Genomic DNA, 15,735 nt, shown 5'->3' with positions numbered 1-15,735 from the left:
TTCCTGTGCCAGTTTTCTGCTGTCATCATGTATCTAATAAATCACATAGTCTTCCAGAGCATGAACAGACAAGTTGAGTGGATTGTAGAAACTAGTTTTCTTTACCTTACATCACCTCAGGGACTCCCCCTCTTTTCCTGTCTGTCTGTCTGTCTGTCTGTCTGTCTGTCTGTCTGTCTGTCTGTCTGTCTGTCTGTCTGTCTGTCTGTCTGTCTCTCTATAAATGGTGCATTTATATTGTATCTGCTTTTATCCTAAACGCTTTACAATATGCATTACATATACCATTCACACACATTCACACACCGACAGTGGAGGAAACCATGCAAGGCACCAACCTGCTCATCGGGAGCAATTAGGGGTTCAGTGTGTTGCTCAAGGTCACTTCGATGCTAACTCTGGGGGAGCCCGGGATCGAACTGGGAACCTTACGTTTCTACCTCCTGAGCCACTGCCCCCCCCCCCCCTTCTCTCTCTCTCTCTCTCTCTCTCTCTCTCTCTCATTTCACCCTCTCTCTCTCTGTCAAGGCCAGTGTGTTCATTTCCGTGTAGTTGGAGCCCCAGCCAGTGGGAATGCATTTTTAAAATGCTTTCCTTGTCTTCTCATTATATCCCTGACAAAGCACAACCATTGTCACAAGGTTGTGCGATATAAAGAAGGAATCACATAGCAGCTGGTCTGTAACATTGTGATTTCAATTATGCAGAAGTCAGTGCTTTAGGGTGAACCCCCCCCCACAACTTCTCAATGTGGGGTCCAGGGACCCCCAGGGTTCCTTGAGGGGGTTCCAGGGCAGTCCGCAGGTAAATGATTTATAGTTTGGAACCAAATGGACTCTGATGGGTCTTTAACTCTGAGAGTGTACAAATGGAGCCAAATGGACCCATAAGGGTCCATTTGGTTCCATTTGTTCCATTTGTTCCATTTGTTCCACTCAGAGTTAAATTAATACCTTTGAGGACCCCAGACATACATTGTATCAAATGGGGATCTGTGGCTTATGTATATCAAACTGAGGGTCCTTGAAATTCAAAAGGATGAAAACCACTGGCTCAGACTTAGAGTATTGTCTGTCTGTCTGTCTGTCTGTCTCAAACTCTGGGTCGAGGACTGCGTGGCAGCCATCTATTTCCCTTCTATGTTCACAGACTGAATAGGTTCACTCCAAGCAACGTTTATTCTTTTAAAGAAATGTAATCATAACATAAATATTGGCTCTTTATTGTGCCACGGACTGCCAGAGGATTTCCGACTTCTCTGTGTAGCCGTTGGTTTGTTTACATTACTCATAGTTTCACATTAAAGTGAGAATAAATCAGATTCAGAAGCAGCGTATTGCCAAGGGTGGCGGTCATTCAAAGAGTTTGCTTTGGCAATGCATCATTAGCACAGGACCATTGATAAAGATCATGAACATAATGGGCTACATCAAGGTTGAAGGTTTCTATTGTCACATGAAAAGAAGCATAAAGTCTGCACACCGGCAGAGAGAAAGCTTTAAAGTCCTGATGAAGATCTAAACTGATCGAAACGTTGACAAGCAATAAATAAATAAGCAGAGCTTTCTCTCCACCGGTGTGTTGAAGTGCCGTTCGTCCTGCACCTGGGAATTCACGTGCATGTGCGTGCATTCATGGATTTTGTTTTATCACATGGCCTTACATTGCAGGCAGTGAAGTGATCGTACTTAGAGCCTATAGTCAACAGTGTGAACTAATTAAAAATACATTAAGAAGATAAAAAATTAAGTATCGTCAAACGGGACATTGTAGAACACACATCCAAGAGGGCACTATAGATCAGTGGTTCTCAAACTTTTCATATGAAGAACCCCCAAAATTATACATATTTGTTATTTGGCTGCGTACCCCCATCTCATATTTGTGACAGTGACCCCCAGAAGCAAAGATTTGAGTTAAACTTTAAAAAAGCTTTAAAAAAATATATATATATATTCAAGATTTGCACAAATTTTCATGATTTAAAAATAGCAGATCTACAGTACAAGCTCATACTGTAGCTTGAGCTTGAGCTTGTATATCTGCTATTTTTGAAAAGCCAAAGTATAACATATGGTTAAAGTGGTTCAAATGATTTTGACGCTATATTAACACATTCTGCTGGGGACCCCCTGGTAACCTCCCAAGGACCCCTCGGGGTCCCCGGACCCCATTTTGAGAACCAATGCTATAGATCACTCATAGTGGATAACATATGGAGCTGATCTATATTGCAGTGAATTGACTCTTGCATGTTTTTCTGACCTAAGCAGCAGGTGAAACTGGAGGAGTATGGCAGACCAAAGATAGATGGAGAGATTAAGGTGTCCTCTATTGTCAACCGAACAAAGCAGGACAGGTGAGTTCTCCTGTACCAAAGTGAACCACTTAAACCCTCTGTACTCAAAGGGACCTGAGTTGGGTCTGTACTTGGTCTGCTCTCGTTTCCTTCTACACCAAATCTCTACGCCAGAAATAGCATAGCTACAAGCTCACAATGCATTGCAATAATATGATGCTTGTGTACATTACTAATGTGTACATTAAACATATTGCCCGAAAGAAAACAATGTTAGATAATATTGGATGCATTGTTTCAAATGCATATGCTTTCATTTTTTATTTAGCAAGAAGTAAAGATATGTATTGGGAGACTAAAATGTGAAAACTATGAATCAATGTGCGATTTCAGTTAGAACTACTTTTCATGGCAAGTTATGACCTTAATAGTGAAAAAACTAAACAAACTGAATTTAATAACTGTTGTGTAATTTAGTAACCTTATTATTGTACATTATGTACACAATGTTATGTTATGCAATCAAAATCTTTATTATGTTATATGCAGATTGTTGCAGTATGAGTTTTATTTTAAATCATTTTACATTATGTAAAGTTATTACTTTATTAGTTGCTATACATCGAGGAAACAGAAGTGAAGGTCGGTCATATGGGTTGGAATGTTCGCTGTTGTAGTCTGGTTGAAAAGGAGATAAATAAAAAATAAATAAAGTAAAACATTTATTTCTGCTCATATTCAAATCCATCCATCATCTGTTGGCTATGTCTACAGGTATATATTCCTGTTTGACAAAGTTGTCATTGTCTGCAAGAGGAAAGGCTACAGCTATGAGCTTAAAGAGATTATAGAACTGCAGTCGTATAAAATGTCTGACGATCCCATGAACAACAGAGACATGAAAAAGGTAAGACCCCCCAGCTTGGACACACACACACCACAGTTTCTTGTAGTAGGCTTATTGAAGTCATTGTAGGTCATGAATTATCCTGCATAGTCATTATAAATGGTGTCCTTGAGATGAAGGAGTGTGTTGATGGCCATTTCAGATACAGACCTCATCAGTAATGCATTGCAGTGTCTGACATGCATTGTGCTCGTCTCTCATGCTTTTAAAGACCATGATGTAAATGTGATGAAGGTCATGTACAATTCATACAGACATACCGACCGACCTATCGCAGTGCATTCCGCCACCAATCTAACATTGGCTTTGTTTTGGTTTTGAATCTGCATGTGTCGTTGTTGCATGTGTAACTGGGTCTCCTCTCTGGTGTCTTTCTTTTTGCATGCTTACCAGTCAAGTGGAAAAATGGTAAGCTGAAGTGACCCCCTTATTTGACTCATTCTTCTCATAGCATCCTATAGTGTTGGCAGTCGTGGTGTGTTTTTGGGTGTCATGCTGTGATTTGCATGTCCACCCACTGGCTCTGTGATTCCCTCTCCAGCTTTTGTGGCAGACACATTGATAAGCATGCAGAGTTTATCTTGTAATACTGAAGGAATTTAGAAAATACAAAAAATAAGTAAAATAGGCTACATGCGATACAAATTGCTATTTCTGTCAAAGATGTCACAGGCCTTTTTGTCCCTTTTTTTTGTTCCCATGTGTCTCTCTTGTCTACCATTCGTTCCTCACTCAATCTTTCTCACCAGTGGTCGTATGGCTTCTACCTGATACACCTGCAAGGGAAGCAAGGCTTCCAGTTCTTTTGCAAAACCGAAGACACCAAGAGAAAGTGGATGGAGCAGTTTGAGATGGCCATGTGAGTGCCGTTGACACACCGACATCTGCACAGTTTGACTGGTAACAGTGTGGTCTCGCGTTGCAAAACGACTGGCCATCTCCTGTCTGGTTATGTCTGGCTCCTGACTGTTACAGTATGTCTGGTGACATCTGAATTCAGTGTAGTGACTAGAGCAGTGGATTAAATGACTGCAGACAAACCTTCACCTACTGCTTAGAAAACAAATATTGCCATCCTGTCCTGATATTAAGCACTGCCCTAAAGTCTTTGGATTGGTTCTGCAATGCAGTTATTTGTTCTAAATATCTGAATTATTAGCCACTACATTGAATAAAGTGTGTATCAGTAGAAAGAGAGCTCAGATTTTCTGGCTACGTGACATGAGACTAGGGAACAGTGCTGCTTTACAACTATGCTTGCACACAGGTACGCATTTCTGCATATTCTCTGTTTTTATTTGTACATACTGTATGTACTTAGTCGAAATTTGGGTTGTACTGTACTGTCTTGCACTCGAAAAGGTGTCATTTTTGATGCATTTATTATTTATTTTGTAAGATAGTGATGTTGCGCCCTCTGTTATATGTGTAAATACTTTTGTATTTAACTGGCTGCTCAGGGATAAAATATGTTTAATCTTATCTAATCTTACTCTGCTGTCTCGGCCAGTTAGTTCAATTTCATGATTATTGATTCATGTCCTCCAATCACCAAGGTCCAACATCAAACCTGAGAGAGCCACAGCCAATCAGCACAATTTCCAGATGCATACGTTTGATAAGAACACCAACTGTCGAGCCTGCAAGATGCTACTGAGGTACAGTAATGACCCTTAACTCCAGTGTTCATTTTTACATACAGTACCACTTAGTGTCAAAATACGCGTGTCAAACATAGAGGGATAATAATAGATAAACATGGATAGAAAGATTTAATTGGGACCTTAATGTCTTCCGAAGGCTGGAAACTATTATTTTCGCTCCTGTCTGTATCTGTACAGATCGGCACGAAACTTTGCACGCACACTTCCAGTAGGCCAAGGGAGAGCCTCTGCCTCAAATTTTTCAAATTGGCCTCATGATGGTGCTATAAAAGGCCTCTTCACATTTTTGCCTATAACTCTTGAACTGTAGGTCATATAGTAAAAAAAGAAAATCCCATCCAGGCTACGCCCATTTCCGCCTGATAAAATGTTCTATCTTGCGTTTCTATCTACGACTTTTTTCTCCCTAAACTCACACACTCGCACTAATATTCCATTCCAACTGGCTAGGACTGACTTCCAAAGTTTGCAGGCCCTGGGTAGGCAACCTGGCCTGGCGGAAACCTGTGCTCCAAGGAACTCAAATAGCTGAATCAGTTGCAATGCACCCAATACATATTTATTCTATTTTTTCCCGAATTTCAATCATAATCACAGACTATAGAAATTGCACACAATCAGCTCCAGGTGCTTGAACGAAAAGTAAAGAAAAACAACAACATTGGGATTAATTACTCTTAGCAACTTTAGAGTCAAATATAACATTTATTATCATGTTTAAAATGCCTTCAGAGTAACCATTCCCTGCATTCCCATGCTTTCCGTAATTCCTGTAGTGTGGTAGATATCAGCCCACTGTGACCCATGCTACCGAACCTCCACTTTGACCACTAGCACAGTTAGCTGGATAAACTGGATTCTACATACTGTATTGACCCACAAACTTCATGGCATGGCTGACCTAAATTCACAGTCCTAGTGGAAGCAGAGAGCTAATTACAGCTGCAGCCCTAGTGGGTTCCACTGTGATTTATGGCAATTTTCTATTAGACCATGGCAGTGCAGAAAGCATGAAGTGGTGAAGTATACATAACAAAAATGCCTTGTAATGTTACCCACCTAGTTTGTGTGGGTTTAATCAAACTAGGACAGTGGTTCTAAACCGCCCACAACAATAATTAGTGTATACAGAAGGCATACAGTAACATTAGGCATTTCTATTTAATGTAAACATTTTAATGAATATTTAACATTACTGATGTTAAAGCCGGATTTATACTTAGTTGCCCGTCGGTATCACATGCCGATCTACAAGCTCACAACGTGTCGCAGTGTGGTGCATTGTGAGCGTGTAGATCTGCTATTTTTGGTGTGTGACACCGGATCAGGCCCTTAACAGACAATATTTCAATTCAAGCTTTTTTCCCACACTACACCTGCAGTATTAGTTAAAAATTCTTCTTAAAATGATTGGACCTATGAAATATTATTTAAGCATATTTTTGATACCGTTAACTATGGACCACCTGTAATAAAGCCATGGACCACTAGTGGTCCCTGGGCCACTGGTTGAGAAACGGTGAACTGGGATGCCTCTGTGATCTTCAAAGGCTGAGAGGAAATGAATGTAGGTAGGTAGCAGCAGGATGTGTAACCTAAGCAGGGTGTTCCCTTGTGTTTTGTAGTTACAGTAAACGGGCATACATTATAGGGCATACATTATAGGGCATACATTATGTGCGGCTCATGTTTCCCTGACTCGTGTTGTTTCTTCCTGTATGTTTGTTTATGGTGTTTTTGCGTGTGCGTGCTCATACATGTGCGCGTATATGCACATACATACAGCACTCGCACAGTACTACTGTGTGACTGTGGGTGATTATGCTCACTGAAAGCACATACAAATTGTGCTAAGGTGTGAGACACCTCATGTATTTCCTATTTATAGTATACATATGTTTTGCTATATGTTTACGCCTGTGCATTTGTGCGTCCACCAGAGGGATCTTCTATCAGGGTTATTACTGCTCGCGCTGTGGGACAGGAGCACACAAAGAGTGTCTGGAAGTCATCACCATCTGCAAAATCAGTAGGTGTTCGATACATTCGAGACTTAACACCCAGACGTTCCTATTGTGCTCAGCGATAATTAGATCCGTGCTGATGCTTCTCTGACAGCCCGTGTCCCCTTTGTCTTCTATTCCAGATCCTCTTGATTTGGTGAGTGCATCCTTCGTCGGTGAACGCGACGGAGCCGTCAGCCCTCATGTATTGATCACATAACTATGTTTTGTCAGGTGTCCCTGTCTTAAAGATTTGATGTTTTGTGTGACGTTAACTTAAAGCAAACACAACCTATGTTTGCTCAACCACATGAACCCTAGTGTCCTATTCTGGGCATGTCATAATGGGGGAACATTCAACAAAAATAGATTGGCTATTTTAGATTGTTGACTTAAAGCAATGTATACATATATTGTATATAGGGTTCAAATAGTTCATCTACATACTGATTGCATTTTCTTGTTCCCCGTTTATAGGAACCAGGGATGTCATCGGGTAAGTGTGATTGAGTGCTGCAGAAATTAGCAACAAATCATGTTTAGGGCCGATTGAACATGATTCAGAACAGCACGAAGATAGAGTTGAGGCTGTTCTGTTCTCTGACACAAGCTGTCACAAAACTAGTTGGTTTATAGGGCAGGGTGGAGTTGGTTCTGCTACAGCTCTCTGCTGCCACCTAGCAGACTAGTCAATCACAGGAAAATATGCCATGTATTGATGGGGCAGCTCAAGAGCTAGAATTAAAAATAATTGAGGTGATAAAAGGAATGTTTGCTCCATAATGCAATGATAATAAAAAAAAATGTGCTGATTATGTTGTACTGCTCTTTGTTTCCATTTTTGTATTTTATTTGAAACAATAGGAATCAGCCCCATGCATGATGATGATTGATTCCCGGCTTTATTTTCTCCCCTTTCTTATATTGTGTGTGGCTTATTAGTGAAACCACTTTGATGCATTGTATGATCCTATTATTGCATCAAGCTATAATGCTTTTTTTATTCTTAGGTCCTAAGATGGTGGCAGTGAGGAACTATCATGGTATGCCAGCACCTCCAGGAAAGCCTCCCCTCACCTTTCAAACAGGAGACTTCATTGAACTGCTGAAGGGAGACCCTGACACCCCTTTTTGGGAGGTACGCAATGTTATTAAAAGGAAACCTAGCTCATTTTAGACATCAGAAACCTTGTGTGGGGTGCGTTCTTGTTTTTGATGTTGTGTCTGTAGAGTGGGTGGTGGGGATTCTGAGAAAATTAACCACATGATGTCACTCTGTTAATTTGACTCACTCGCGCTAGAGACAAAACTATTTTAACATGCTATATGTGGTACTCCACTTTGAGGACGAGTGCTCATCTGCTAACTCAGTGGTTCTCAAACTTTTTCATGTCAAGGACCCCCAAAATGATATGTATCTGGTGACGGACCCCCATCTCAAATATTTTGTTCCAGGGACCCCCAGAAGCAAAGATTTGAACAACAAATGTTTTGCTTAAAATATATATATATTCAAAGGTTTGCACAAATTTTCACGATTTTTCAAAAATAGCAGATCTACAAGCTCATAGTGCGGCACTCGGTGCCGCGCTATGAGCTTGTAGATCTGCTATTTTTGAATAGCCAAAGTATAATAGGTCCTAATTATTGTGATGCTATATTAACACATTTTGCTGGGTCCCCCCTGGAACCCTCTCAAGTACCCCTGGGGGTCCCCGGACCCCACTTTGAGAACCAATGTGCTAACTAACACAACAATTAGTCTACCGGTAGTCATACAATCTCTAGTGCTGTCAAATCTGGACTACTGTCCTGTTATCTGGTCTAGTGCATCAAAGCAAGAACTTGGTAAACTTCAGCTTCAGAACAGAGTGGCAAGACTAGCACTTCACTGCTCTGACAGGAGTAGGATGCTATGCATGCCAGGCTGTCATGGATGAGGGTGGATGAAAGACTGGCATGCAGCCTTATTCTGTTTTTAAAGAATGTGTGTTCTTCACAGAAACCCCTCAGTTTGTTTTTACAGCTACTACCTGCAAATGATGACATGGTTGTAATACTAGACAGGCGCACTAAGTGGTCACTTTACTTTATCTCTGCCCAGAACCAATGCACTTAAGAAAACGGTAATGTACAGAGCCATTGCATGTGCTCCCCCCACATTTGACTCTTTTTTTTCTTTTAAAAAGAAACTTAAGGAAGCAATAATCAGAAATGAAATTAGATTAGGTTGTTATTATTTTTGGTATTTTCGGACAGACAAACCTGCTTTGTTTTTTAATTCTTATTTTACTGTTAATGTGATGTTTTGTTCTCTAAGTTTGTGTTTTTGTTCACTAACATTGGTCATGCTGTACTGCATTTTATGATTTGTATTGTGGTGTTTTTCGCCTGGACCCCAGGAAGAATAGTCTCCACTACGGTGTAGACTGATGGGGATCCTTAATAAACAATAGACCATAAACTAACATGCACCACAAACTTCTCTTCAAGGGTAAGTTGATCCTATCACAGAAGAATGGCTTCTTCCCCAGTTCGTGTGTAAAGCCGTGTTTGGACCCCAAGGTAAATACAGCTCCCATAAGCATTCACAGAGAATAATATCAAAGGAATAACAACAGCCTTAGCACGCTTTCGTTGCACTTAAGTGCCGGTGTGACACATAAATATGCAATGATCTGGCTGGTTACAATGTAGCTGTTTGTGACATCTCTTGATTGTTTGTGACAGCCTTTGCAGTCATTCCCCAGTCGGCAGACCTCAAGGGAAACAGACTACTATGGATACCCCTGGTAAGATATGCTACACATTCCTCATCAGGAATTTATGTCAATCTCTATGCAAGCAAGGCGAGACAAGTTAATTTGTTTTAACACATTTCAACAACGAGGCAATTCAGACTGCTTTTCATAAAACATTAAGCACTGAGACATTAAGACACATAATACAATAAAAAGAAAGACATTCAAGAGAACTGAAGAGAGTGCAGACGAAATTAATTAAAACTGGCATCAGCAAACATGAAGGACTTTAGCTTTGATTTAAGAGAACTGAGAGTAACTTGCAGCGTTTGGGATTATTATTTTTTACCAGATGTGGTGCATAATAATGTAATGCTCCTTTTCCACATTTAGTTCTGATTCTGGGTTCAGAGGCAGACCTGTCTCAGATGACCTAAGAAGTCTGGACGGTTCATGATGTAGCACAAAATCAGAAATATATGTTGGCCCTAAACCAGTCAATGCTTATAAACCAACTGTAATATTTTGAAATCAGTTCTATGACAGACAGTGACGTGTAAATATCTAAGAACTGGAGTGAGATGATCAACTGTCTTGGTATTAGTTAGGACTTGGACAGCAGCATTCTGAATGACCTGCAGTTATATACTGCAGTTCATAAGTCCGTTCTTGTGGACGATTGTGATTCTAAATTGATCATTGGCGATGCCATTGTTTCATGTTGTCCTTGAGTCTTGTGGTGTTTGAATATAGTTTGTCTGACCTTAAAGTGATGTTGCATCAATTAAAATAATAGTACCATGATGCTAGTGCAGAAAGTGTCTCCCCATAAGGGCTGGACTTTGTATGCATGTAGTACTTCCCCTGGAAGCTGTCTTCCGCAACTTTCTTCCTGTACTTTCGTTAGGACATTTTCAGTAGCCATTCTTACCCGTTGTTAGACTTGGCAATGTCTAAATTGGTGACAAAATGAAGCCGTTGATGAATCCATCTTTTCTTTCCATTCAAGAAATTCATTAAAGTAAAGTAATACAACCAATCCACAATGGCTTGCCTGGGTCATTTATTTTCCTTTAATGGTTGTTTGTTCAGATCATGACTTCCGTGGGATGTTCACAGGATGTTACAATGTGGTGTTTTCTCTTCCACAGGTTTGCTGGGAACATGGAGCGCCAGCAGGCGGACAATCTTTTAAAATCCCACAGCAGTGGCACCTACCTCATCAGAGAGAGGACTGCTGAAGCAGAGAGGTTTGCCATCAGCATCAAGTGAGTCTTCTGTGTCTCAAGCAGTGGTAGAAAAAGTTACATTTTTCAATACTGCAATGTAGAAATACTCTTTTACAAGTAAAAGTCCGGAATTCTAAATGTACTTGAGTAAAAGTACAAAAGTATAAATGTACTTAAAGTACCAAAAATAGAAAGTACTCATTATGCAGAATGTCCCATTTCACAAGTTTTCAAATGTATAAAATGCATAAAAACCTTTTGAAAATAGCAGATCTACAAGGTCACAATGTGTCGCATCGCGAGCTTGTAGATCGGCTATTTTCAAATGGCCGAAATGTGTATATAGGGCTGAAGTGGTCTTGTAATAATAATCAAAATCTACAAAGTAACTAGTAACTACAGTTTTCAAATAAGTGTTGAGTAAAAGTACAATATTTACCTCTGAGATGTAGTGGAGTAGAAGTAAAGGAAATACTCAAGTAAAGTAAAAATGGCTCAGAATTGTACGTTTTAAGTACAGTACTTGAGTAAATGTACTTAGTTGCTTTCACCACTGGTCTCAAGAGCACAGCAAACCCTCAGGGGGTGGGAGGGGGGGGGGATGTTTATCTATCTCACATGGGAAAACTAAATTCTCACAGGAGGCTCTCGTCAACGTTTGAAGTATCTTTTAAACTCCACCCTAATTACTGCTCGGTAATTGCTTGTTTGATCCAGTTTTTTCTGGTGTGGGTTTTTCCTGTGGGAGACGTCGTAGCCTACATCCCAAAGAGAAAATGATGCAACACAAGCTCTTTATTGGAGCTGTCAAATACAGTGATGTCTTGTTACGGCGTCTGTAATGACTCCTGCTGGTGGTTTCTTTGTTGTCATCGTACTCTGCCGTCTGTCTTTCTTTCTCAGATTTAATGACGAAGTAAAGCACATCAAAGTCATTGAGAAAGACAGCTGGATTCACATCACTGAGGCCAAGAAGTTTGAGAGTCTTCTGGTAAAGTTGCTTTTCTGAGCAATGCTCAAGTCAGTCGTACTCACAAATGCACGTGCACACACAAATGTTTGAAGGGGGGCAGTCACTGTGTGACACTGTTTCTCTCCGTACCCTTAAGCTCCTGTTCTATGAAAGAGCTTGTCTATCTCTGTTCAAAAAGGAGTATGACTCCGTGTCTCCAGATAATATTTTCTTCCTTTGTTTTTACTTTATAATGAACTAAATGTCATCTAAGTGCAACATTCAACGATGTGTCCTGCACAAAATGCATACATAAGCATTTCTGTCTACACCTGTAACATTTGATTACACACATTTCAATCTGTACGCAGCTATACCTCAAAAGTCTCTATTTATTCACTTTCATAGCAATACATTATAGATTAATATAGTTATTAGTTAGTTATTAGATATAAAACGGCCTGTTGCAAGTTCCGGTTCTTAAATTTGGCCAAACTTACTTGCTGACCAATAGTGCTGACATGGGTATTGTATGCACTATTGTTTGTTGTAATGTTGTCTGTGTCTGTTCTGTTCTTTTGCACTACAGGAGCTAGTGGAATACTATCAGACCCATTCACTGAAAGAAAGCTTCAAATTGTTAGATACCACACTGCGTTACCCCTACAAGTCCAGAGAACGCTCCTTAACACGAGCCAGCACACGTTCACCAGGTAATCTTTACCCAACATGACCTCTCTGCTGTTGTGTGTGTGTGTGTGCAAATCGATTCCTTCAGATATACCAGGAAACTGAAGACACACATTAAAGTCTCCACCTAGCGTCCACAGGTTGGACAATCTTTCCCCTTGCTGTCTTGCCTGTGGGTATAGTGAGATCGATAGTAAAATAACTATGACAGATAGCAGGACTGCCTACCTCCCACCGTTTCTCTCAGACAATGCCCTCGCCCTCCTCAGGCCAATGACTCCTCTGACCCAGATTATGAGCAGGACGAAGGCGGTGTGATACCATCAGGGGAACGGTAGAGAAAGAAGAGAGCATCAATGTTTACAGATGGTTGAACTGCACCACGTGGAGCAAGATACTATATAGTGTAGACTGTAGAGTGAGATGGAATAGAACAGACAGAGTATAGAACTAAATGGGGAGAGGGAGGGAGAACAAGCGAGATAGAGAGTATACAGTGAGAAAGGGAGAGTATAGAGTGAGATAAAGAGAGTATAGTGCAATAGAGTTAAGGGAGGGAGAGAGACACGCACGCATGCACACACACACACACACACACACGCACACACGCGCACACGCACACGCGCACACACACACGCACATGCAGAGTGAGAGACGGAGCATGTTGAGGACTTGGCCAGTGACTCAGAGGCTGTGGACGGGGCATTTGAATGGGTTCCCAACCCCATTAGAATGTATAATGAATGTCTGTTTGGCCGGTGTCCCACACTGGGCTGCCTTTGTTGGCCTTCCAGCCAGACCAGACCAGACTGCCAGCTACAACAGGGTTTCCTTTCCTCCTCGTCTATTGTGGAAATGGAGGGAGGAGTTGGAGAGAATCGGAGCCTGTTCATGATGATGATGTTTGTGACTGGTCTGACCGGGTCTGTGTGTGTGTGTGTGTGTGTGTGTGTGTGTGTGTGTGTGTGTGTGTGTGTGTGTGTGTGTGTGTGTGTGTGTGTGTGTGTGTGTGTGTGTGTGTGTGTGTGTGTGTGTGTGTGTGTGTGTGTGTGTGGCAGGCAGGCAGGCAGGCAGGCAGGCAGGCAGGCAGGCAGGCATGTGGGTTGGCTGTGGACTAGCTTTCAGGGGAGATGGCTCACTGGACAGAGGGCTTGCAGCAGTCTTTGTTGATGTCCTGACTCCTGTTTTTTTCTTCTTATTCTTCGTCCTCTTCTTCTTTGTCCACTCCTTCGTCTCCTTCTTCTTCTGCCCCCCTCTCTCTCTCTCTCTCTCTCTCTCTCTCTCTCTCGTTTATCTACTTCTACTCTGGTCTCAGCAGCCACCTGTGCTTCCTACAACTTCTCCTTCCTCAGTCCGCAGGGTCTCAACTTCTCTTCCTCTCAGAGCTCAGCTCCCTTTTGGTCAGGTACTCTATCCCTCTCTGTCGCTTTATTTTGCTCTCTCTCTCTCTCTCTCTCTCTCTCTCTCTCTTTCATTATTACTTGCCCTTTTGTTTGCCTTTTCCTCATTTCTGTGTTTTCTAATCTCCATAAACATTATTTCTCCATCACATTCCCAACTCCTTGCTTTTGCTCCTGATGTCATGAAATACTTCTCGCACAGTGGTTTTCATTTGACCTCTTCTGTTGTTTTCATCTCGTGTTCATTTCATCAACGGAAACATTTCAGATCATTTCCAGGTTGACATTCACTCATCAAATAAACAAAATATGAACATCTAATGTATCCCTCCCTTCTGACGGAACGTAACCATCATCTGCCACCCCTCCATGTTACCACGTGTGACTGTTCATCACGTTGATGTTGTTCACCTCTCTGCCATCTCTTCTCCACTGGCATTTGATCATCCTGATAAAACCCACAACAAAATACATTGCTTGGTTCTAGTTTATGTACCTAATAATGTTTCTCTTTCATTAATGCTGTAGTGTGAATATAGCCTAGGGAAATACTTTTTTATAATTTGTATTTCTTATTGTATTTATTCATTTCATTACGAGTGCTTCTGCTTTACATTATGCTCTTTGTTTTATATATGTATATATATATGTGTGTGTGTGTGTGTGTGTGTGTGTGTGTGTGTGTGTGTGTGTGTGTGTGTGTGTGTGTGTGTGTGTGTGTGTGTGTGTGTGTGTGTGTGTGTGTGTGTGTGTGTGTGTGTGTGTGTGTATAAACTGTGTGTATTTATTGATTTAGATGTATTTATTTGTGTCTGTTTAAAGTGTTCACACCACGGGTGGTCAGCTCAGCGGTGGCCAGGTATAACTTTGCAGCGCGGGACATGAGAGAGCTCTCGCTGCGGGAAGGAGACATTGTGAAGATCTACAGCAAGATCGGTGGAGACCAGGGCTGGTGGAAAGGAGAGGCTAACGGACGAGTGAGTGAAACCCCATCATGACGTTGGTTGTGTGCGTCTGTCGTGCTGGTAACATTTGACTTGAAGTGTTTTTCATAACATGCCATCATGAACAGAGAATAAGGTGGCCGTGTTAATGGTGCTCCAAGGTGGGGCCTTGAGGGACATGTCCAAGTCCAACATCGCTAGTTAGATGCGCTATAAGGCGCATAACCTGGGTGCAAAGTACAGTAAGGTATAAGTTGTGAGTTGTGTTTTGGGCATACAGTAACATGAATTAGACCATTCCCTATAAGAGCTAGGTGTGCCTGCATATTGCGCATTGCTAGGGTGACCACCCGTCCCGAGGACGTGCATGTGTCCCGCGATGTCCCGCGGAACGGGTACGTCTGTCCCTCAATGGGTCTGTTTGAAGGTGGTCACCCTACGCATTGCTACTTTGTTTTTTTAAACGGATTTGACAAACGGTTTTCTGCTGAGGAAACAGATCTGCTCGTACACATGTTTGCCTCTTCTGGTATCGCCAGAACGGCTGTTTGAACATTATTCATCAGAAATCTATTCCAGCAAACATTACATACCCCTGTAACAAGCTGACAACTGAAAGGCTTTTTCATCAATGAATATATATGAATTATGTGAGTATGTTTGCTCACATAAATTATATTAATATGAACGTTAGCTTTAATTATACAGTTCTTTGTTGCCCAAACAATATCTACTTTAAATATTCATTAAGGTGAGCTTATTGCATGGTGTGGCCAGAAGTGCATTGAACTGGGAGAGAACTGTGACACTCATCGTTACTATATTCTGGGTTGGTTCTTGTGTATTGCTTTGCCGCCACCCTGTGGAGGGGGAGTTATAATACCAATTCATGATATCAATGAATAG

The 15,735-nt window shown here is 41.3% G+C and overlaps 1 protein-coding gene across 5 annotated transcripts in view; it reads left to right on the top strand.

Annotated features, from left to right (window-relative positions):
• Nucleotides 1-15,735, top strand: part of vav2 (vav 2 guanine nucleotide exchange factor) — a 259,771-nt gene that overhangs the window by 238,587 nt on the left and 5,449 nt on the right. The window contains exons 13-28 of one of the 5 annotated variants that reach the window (XM_084046573.1): nt 2,274-2,359; nt 3,074-3,206; nt 3,600-3,614; nt 3,956-4,065; nt 4,763-4,864; nt 6,811-6,899; nt 7,017-7,030; nt 7,351-7,369; nt 7,884-8,011; nt 9,367-9,438; nt 9,604-9,665; nt 10,766-10,882; nt 11,747-11,834; nt 12,385-12,508; nt 13,801-13,890; nt 14,708-14,862. In XM_084046573.1, coding sequence (XP_083902699.1) covers nt 2,274-2,359; nt 3,074-3,206; nt 3,600-3,614; nt 3,956-4,065; nt 4,763-4,864; nt 6,811-6,899; nt 7,017-7,030; nt 7,351-7,369; nt 7,884-8,011; nt 9,367-9,438; nt 9,604-9,665; nt 10,766-10,882; nt 11,747-11,834; nt 12,385-12,508; nt 13,801-13,890; nt 14,708-14,862 — 1,404 coding nt within the window. Of the gene's footprint in view, nt 1-2,270; nt 2,360-3,073; nt 3,207-3,599; nt 3,615-3,955; nt 4,066-4,762; nt 4,865-6,810; nt 6,900-7,016; nt 7,031-7,350; nt 7,370-7,883; nt 8,012-9,366; nt 9,439-9,603; nt 9,666-10,765; nt 10,883-11,746; nt 11,835-12,384; nt 12,509-13,800; nt 13,891-14,707; nt 14,863-15,735 lie in introns of all 5 variants that reach the window. The other 4 variants (XM_084046570.1, XM_084046569.1, XM_084046572.1 and 1 more) reach the window with 4 other exon arrangements.

Source organism: Gymnoscopelus microlampas (assembly GCF_963454915.1).
Source record: "Gymnoscopelus microlampas genome assembly, chromosome: 21".
Taxonomy (NCBI): domain Eukaryota; kingdom Metazoa; phylum Chordata; class Actinopteri; order Myctophiformes; family Myctophidae; genus Gymnoscopelus; species Gymnoscopelus microlampas.
The sequence above is the reverse complement of the archived record's forward strand: the minus strand, read 5'-3'. Positions and strand labels throughout refer to the sequence as shown.